Raw genomic sequence first — 6,730 nt, forward strand, 5'->3', positions numbered from 1 at the left:
GCCCCTCTGCATCCTAGCACCTAGGGCTTAAGAATAACTTCGCCTGGGCAAGTGGCTTTCTGTACGTACTTGTGACCCCCTCAGAGCTCAGAGGAGTGAAAGCAAACACCCAGGGCCCCTGGCTCATATGGGTCAGCTGGGAAGCAAGCCCGGAGCAGTCTGGCTCCAGAGCCTTGGCCGCTTGTAACCTATCACAACCAGGTACCTGATCACGAGCCACCTGATGGCCAGATCACGTCCAGTCAGGAAAGGGGAGGCAGGCAGGCCCCCGGGGGGGCGGGGGGGAATGGCATCTGAGCTGGGCCTGCGAGGGTCTCTCCGGAGGGAGGAGGGGGAGCAACCTCCTGCAGGCAGGGGGAACACGGAGCCAAGGTGCAGAAGCAGGGAAGGGGGAGAGAGGGCAAAGCCCGGAGAGGAAGTTTCAGGCCCGCAGGTACAGGCCAGGTGGTTTGGATTTTGATCTGATGGTTGTAGGGAGCTACGGCCAGTGTGGGAGCAGCATGGAGCCGCAGGGAGCAGCTGTGCTGGGCGGGGAGCTCTGGCTGTGCGCTGCGCAGCAGATGGGAGGAGCCCAGTCTAGAGGCAGTTAGAAGGCCCAGAGGGGATGGTCACAAGCTCGAAGCTGCATGAAAACCATGGGAAGGGGAAGACACCAGGAGTCACACAGTCAATGTCAGAGACGCCAGGGGGGCTGGGGACTCGGCTCCAGGAGGGAAGGCGCAGGACCACATGCAATAGGCCAGCATCCTGGGGCCCCGCATAGAGCGGGTGCTCAGTAAAATGCTCCTCCGGTGACGGAAGGGAGGCTCCCCGTCCCTCTCCAGGTCAGCTGGGGCGGTGCCGTCCCCGTTTCCCACACCCCTCCTTTTGCACACCGTGCTCGCTGGCCCCCGAAGAACCCTGGCTGGACCAGTAGGGGCAGTGCCTGCCCACAGCTCCATCTCTGCCACGCACCCATATGGCTTCTCTCTCTCCATCCCTCCTCCCCCCTCCCTGTCCTTATCTCTCCCTTCCGTCTCCATGGCGACTCACCACCTCAGCTCTCGCCTGCATCCCAGCCTCAGCCAGGGATTCTGGGCCCGGCTCCGTCCCTCCCTCCTCCGGAGCCCTGGTTCCCGCAGTCCTGTCTCCTCCCCCTGGGGTGAGTCCAGAGGCAGCCTCCTCTTTTCCCGACTGTCACATCTATTTTCCAGCTCTGACGAGTCCGGGTCGGCTCCTCTGGGGAGACCATCCCCCACCCACCCACCCTCCACCCGCCACAGCTCGGCCCTTCCAGGAGGAAAGCCATCCTTTGCGGCAGCCGATCTCGGGTCTCTGTCTTGGGCCTCCGCTCTCTGCGTGCAGACCTCTCCCCACTCCCAGCGCCCCCCATGCCGAGGTCCGCCTTGTCAATCATCTCCTTTTGTCACTGGCTGGGCAAACAGGCAAGTCCTGGGTCCTGACATCTGGGGGAGGGGCGGGGGGGCAGAATGGGTGGGGGTGGGAAAGGGCCACCTGGGGACAAGGGATGGGTCTGCAGAAGGGGGATGGAGGCCACTGAGACCCAGGAGGAAGACAGAAACCCGGATTCTTTTCTAGATAGCGTTTTATTCCCACCCCCCGCCCCCCATTTTTGTCTCCAAGGAGAGAAAACGGAGCTTTGTGGGAAGCAGTCGCAACAGTTGGTAAGTGGTAGGGCCTGCCGGCAGGACTGCTTCAAAGCCTGCTCGCTCTCCGTGGGTCCAGGAACCCGGGCCCCGTGGCCCCCGGCGTCCCGCGGGCTCTCCCAGGGGAGGGCCCGAAACTGGATCTGCTGTGGAGGGAGGGACAGGGAAAATCTGGTGGGTACTGCTTGGAGACCAAATCCAGCTCCAAGAGGGAGGGCAGAAGGCATCATCTAAGAACCAGAGCCATCTGCCCCACCACCGGGGACTCCCACCCTCTCCTTGTGGCCCCACGGTGTATGCAGGTGTCACTCCTGGGGAGGGGGAGGGTCAGGCTGAAGCCAGTAACTCCCGGTAGGAGCCCTTGCAGTGGAAGGCTGTGGGAGAGGGGTTTCGGGAAGGTTTGTGCCAGGCACCGGGCAGGATGCCCTAATGGCCCCATGAGCCCAGGGCTGCTAACCTCTCCTCTTGGCCAGTTAGGAAACGGGGGGCCCAGATCAGTCCGTGCAGGAGCCTGCCCGTGGCCGCCCGGGGTAGCGGTGGCGGCTGCAGTGGGGCAGGGTTAGGACCCCATGCGGGTGCCCCCCTGCCAGGAGCACTGTCCCCACGGCTCTGCCGTCCCCGGCACTGGGGTGCAAGTCAGTGAGCTGGCCTTTCTGGGAGCACCCTGCCCCCAAACTCGCAGCCCGACGTACTCCCTGCATGCCCCCCCTAAGCTGCTCCCAACACCCTGCTCTGCCGCCCCCCACCCCCTCCACCCCAGGTCCCACACGCCATTCCCCAAGTTAGAGCTGGGCCTGGGGTCCCGGCCTGCGGTGCCCCGGGAGCTTCCTGCCTGCTCCATCTGCCTGGAGAGGCTGCGAGAACCCATCTCGCTGGACTGCGGCCATGACTTCTGCACGCGGTGCTTCAGCACACACCGTGTCCCCGGCTGCCAGCCAGCCTGCTGCCCCGAGTGCCGGAAGATCTGCAAGCAGAAGAAGGGCCTCCGGAGTCTGGGGGAGAAGATGAAGCTCCTGCCACAGAGGCCTCTGCCCTCCGTGCTGCAGGTCCGGGGCCCAGGCCTCGGTGCTGGGGCTGGTGGGGTGGTGGGGGGAGCTGGAGGGACCGGGGTCCGATCCCCGAGGAGCGCAGCGGCTCTGGCTCTATTCTGGGATGTCAGGGTGGGGAACAGAGTCTGGGGTCGGATGCACGCCGCACTTGGGGTCCCACTGGCAGCGCCTGGTGGCGCAGGGAACCGTCCTTCTCCTGACGCAGGAGACCTGTGCTGTGAGGGCAGAGCCGTTGCTGCTCGTGCGAATCAATACCTCTGGAGGCCTCATCCTGAGGATGGGGGCCATCAACCGCTGTCTGAAGCACCCCCTGGCCCGGGACACCCCTGTCTGCCTCCTGGCTGTCCTGGGGGAGCAGCACTCAGGGAAGACCTTCCTCCTCAACCACCTGCTCCGGAGCCTGCCACGCCTGGTGAGGGCAGGGCTGGGGCAGGAGGGCCGTTTCGGGGTCCCAGCCTGGCATTGGGAGGGGAATGGGGGCTGGATGGACCAACGGATGCTCTCTTTTCTGCCTTGCAGGAGTCAGGGGAGGGCGGCTGGCCGAGAGGAGGAGGGTCCCTGCAGGGGTTCAGGTGGGGTGCCAACAGCCTTACCAGGGGCATATGGATGTGGAGCCACCCTTTCCTGCTGGGGAAGGAGGGGAGGAAGGTGAGGGGCATGAAGGGCACAGGAGGTGAAGATTGCGGGGCGGGGGAGGAGCGGGTGCAGAGGTTTGGGGGGATGGGGAAATCATAGACAAAGGGGAGGGGAATGGAGAAAGCAAGCTTTGGGGGCAGGTACAGGAAGATGCGGTGGACAGAGGGAGGGTTGGAGGGGAGCACATGGCGGAGTGAGGCAGGCCTGACCCCTCGGTTCATCTCCCCGCCTCCCCCACCCCCTGTACAGGTGGCCGTGTTCCTGGTGGACACAGGGGACGCCATGAGCCCCGAGCTGAGCAGAGAAACCAGGACCAAGCTCTGCGCCCTCACCACGATGCTGAGCTCCTACCAGGTGAGGGCGCTGTGATCAGGTGCCCCGCCCCATCGGCCCAGCTCCCGCTCAGCTTTCTCCAGGACGGGGACATCTCAGCCGGGGAGGGGGTGGGGGCTGGCCCTGGGAGTGCTCGGGATGCTTACCCTGATCTCACAGATGCCTGTGTCTGGGGTCCCCCCACAGGTTCTGGGGATGCCCCTGCAAGGGAGGGATGCCCGCAGTCGGTGAAGGTGGGAACGTGGTTTGTTCAAAAGGGAAGTCAAAGGTCCCCGGGAGCCGCTGAAGGTCCGCAGGACCATTCCCGGGCCTGCCTTCGGTCCCTCATGGCCAGCCCCGGACCTGCAGGCTGCGGAGGCCCCCAGGCAGGTGTCTCCCGGGTCCCGGCCCCACTGTCGGCCTGCGAGCTCCTTCCTCACCGGGGTCTTCCCAGTATCTCTTTGCCTTTGCAGACCCTCTTCCATCTTGTTCTCCTTGGTTCCAGATCCTCAACACCTCCCCGGAGCTGAAGGACACAGACCTGGAATATCTGGAGGTGAGGAGAAAATTTGGTCCTGGGGTGCCACCCTATCCCTGCCCTGGCCATAAGGCTAGGGGACTGGACCAGCCGTAATGGGGTGCCTTCCAGTTCTGGCCTAGCAGTTCGTGACCTGGAGCTGGGCTGGTGGGTTTGAGGGCAGAGGGTGGAGCACAAGATGCCCGCTTGGGAGAGGCAGGAGAGTCCCAGAGCTGGGAGGGTGGGGGAGGGGGAGGGTGTGGGGGTGAGGGTGGGGGAGGGGGAGGGTGTGGGGGTGAGGGTGGGGGATCCCCCAGTGGGCCCAGAGGGGAGGAAGCCACAGTCCTTGGGGTGACCCAGCCATGACCCCTGGTGCCTCACCCCCAGATGTTTGTCCACGTGGCCGAGGTGATGGGCAGGCATTATGGGATGGTGCCAATCCAGGTGAGACATCCATTTCTGGACCCGTCACCCGAGACCCTAACACCCCCAGGCTGCTGGTGTCAGGACGCCTTCTCTTCCAGCACCTAGATCTCTTAGTTCGTGACTCATCCCACTCCAACAAGGCGGGGCTGGGCCGCGTGGGTGACATCATTCAGGTGAGGGGTGCGAAGGAGGGGAAGCAAGGGGGTTGGGGGGAGCTGGGCAGAAGGCGAGGGGAGGCCTGAGGGGGCCTGCGCTGGAGCCAAGAACAGGAGCCTGGTCCCTAGCTCAGAGGTCTCCCCATCCGTCTCTCAGAAATCCTCCGGCAAATACCCCAAGGTTCAGGAGCTGCTCCAAGGGAGGCGAGCCCGCTGTTACCTCCTGCCTGCCCCGGGGCGTCGGTGGGCAAGCAAAGGCCACGGAAGCCCCTGCGGTGAGTGTCCCCGGGGACAAGGCCTCCCCAGCTTGCCCGCCTCCGGGCGACCCCCTGGCCCCAGCGAGCTTCTCGCTGCCTCTGACACCCTTTCTCCTCCCAAAGCCCGGCCCTGCTCAGCCCCCGGTCTCCTCAGCATGAGGAATCTCTTCCTCAGACACAGATGACGATTTCGGCCACCTCTGTGCCTACGTGGCGGACGTGCTGAGCGCAGCCCCCCAGCACGCCAAGAGCCGCTGCCCGGGGTACTGGAGCGAGGGCCGCCCCGTGGCCAGGGGGGACAGACGCCTGCTCACGGGGCAGCAGTTAGCTCAGGAAATCAAGGTGCGCGCACCCCCACGCCCGCCCGCCCCCAGGCCCCGGAGAGCCCGCCGCCCCCCTGCCCGCCCTCACCCCTCCCCTGATGTCCCCGCAGAACCTCTCCGGCTGGATGGGGAGGACCGGGCCCGGGTTCGCCTCCGCGGACGAGGTACGTCCCCCCTCCAACCCTCCGGAGGGTCTGGGGGGGCCGGATGCGTGGGCCCTGGGATGCAGCCGAGGGCGGGAGCGGGAGGAGGGAGGCAGCCTGGCTTTGCCGTGGACAGATGGCCGCCCAGCTGCACGACCTGAGGACGGTGGAAGCTGCCAAGAAGGAGTTCGAGGAGTACGTGCGGCAGCAGGTGAGCCGCGCGGCCCCGCGCGGGAGCCCCAGGCCTCGGGCTCCCGGGCGGGCGGTCAGCGCGCCTCCCTTTCTCCCCGCCGCAGGACGCGGCCACCAAGCGCATATTCTCCGCGCTGCGGGTGCTGCCCGACACCATGCGCAACCTCCTGTGCACCCAGAAGGACGCCGTCCTGGCCCGCCACGGGGCGGCCCTGCTGTGCAAGGGCAGAGAGCAGACCCTGGAGGCTTTGGAGGCCGAGCTGCAGGCCGAGGCCAAGGTCTTCATGGACTCGTACACCATGCGCTTCTGTGGCCACCTGGCGGCCGTGGGGGGCGCCGTCGGGGCCGGGCTCATGGGCCTGGCCGGCGGCGTGGTGGGCGCGGGCATGGCGGCGGCCGCGCTGGCGGCCGAGGCTGGGATGGTGGCGGCTGGCGCCGCGGTGGGGGCCACGGGGGCTGCGGTGGTCGGCGGCGGCGTGGGCGCTGGCCTGGCCGCCACCGTGGGCTGCATGGAGAAGGAGGAGGACGACAGGGTGCAGGAAGGGGACCGAGAGCCCCTGCTGCAGGAAGAGTGACCAAAGGGGGCGAGGGATGCCAGGTGGGAGGGAAGGAGGCGCGGGAGGGGAGGGGTTGGGGGTGGTGCCGAGGGCCCCCCTACCCCCCCACCCCCACCCCCACCCCCTTGGGCCGCGCTGCCGCGGTGGAATTGCCCAGTGTCTGGGTGGCTGACTGAGCTGGACAATCGAGGTGGCCCCAGGATCCTAGAGAGAGGCCGGCGGGGGCCAGGAGGCTGTGTCCGGAGACAGCGAATAGAGTATAGGGCCTGTTTCTGGTGGCAGACCGTTGCTGACCTGCCATGGTTCCCAGGTCCACTTGGCCCCAGTGTCTCCCGTCAAGAGTGAGGCTCCACCCTCCCCACCCTGGCTTCTTTCCCCTGATGATCCGGGATTGTAGGAAGGCTGAGCAGGCACCATTCTGGAAGCGTCCCTTGGGGTAGAGAGGATCCGTCCCTTCACAGATGGGAGGAGAAGTCCCAGGTTGAGTGACCTTGGTGCTCAGGGGCAGGGAGCACAA

General features: G+C 66.2%; 1 protein-coding gene across 1 annotated transcript; it reads left to right on the forward strand.

Moving 5' to 3' along the window:
• The first annotated feature begins 1,370 nt into the window (after positions 1-1,370).
• RNF112 (ring finger protein 112) lies at positions 1,371-6,231 on the forward strand. The gene is made up of 14 exons (XM_028089453.1): positions 1,371-1,424; positions 1,624-1,664; positions 2,407-2,692; positions 2,901-3,107; positions 3,215-3,343; positions 3,581-3,685; positions 4,149-4,199; positions 4,548-4,604; positions 4,685-4,759; positions 4,899-5,016; positions 5,174-5,340; positions 5,432-5,485; positions 5,601-5,675; positions 5,761-6,231. Exons 1-14 carry the CDS (start codon positions 1,371-1,373, stop codon positions 6,229-6,231), a joined length of 1,890 nt encoding a protein of 629 aa, XP_027945254.1.
• Positions 6,232-6,730: the final 499 nt, after the last annotated feature.

This window comes from Eumetopias jubatus, unplaced genomic scaffold (genome assembly GCF_037043125.1).
Source record: "Eumetopias jubatus isolate StellerSeaLion01/CBP00866 unplaced genomic scaffold, mEumJub1_p1.0 scaffold_10, whole genome shotgun sequence".
Lineage (NCBI taxonomy): Eukaryota > Metazoa > Chordata > Mammalia > Carnivora > Otariidae > Eumetopias > Eumetopias jubatus.

Excerpts from the sequence above, each read along its gene's own strand:
- RNF112 (XM_028089453.1), top strand. The coding sequence starts at position 1,371 with ATGCCGAGGTCCGCCTTGTCAATCATCTCCTTTTGTCACTGGCTGGGC. Across the intron at positions 1,425-1,623 it reads GTCACTGGCTGGGCAAACAG|GAGAGAAAACGGAGCTTTGT; the intron begins GCAAGTCCTGGG and ends TTTGTCTCCAAG. Across the intron at positions 2,693-2,900 it reads CTCTGCCCTCCGTGCTGCAG|GAGACCTGTGCTGTGAGGGC; the intron begins GTCCGGGGCCCA and ends CTCCTGACGCAG.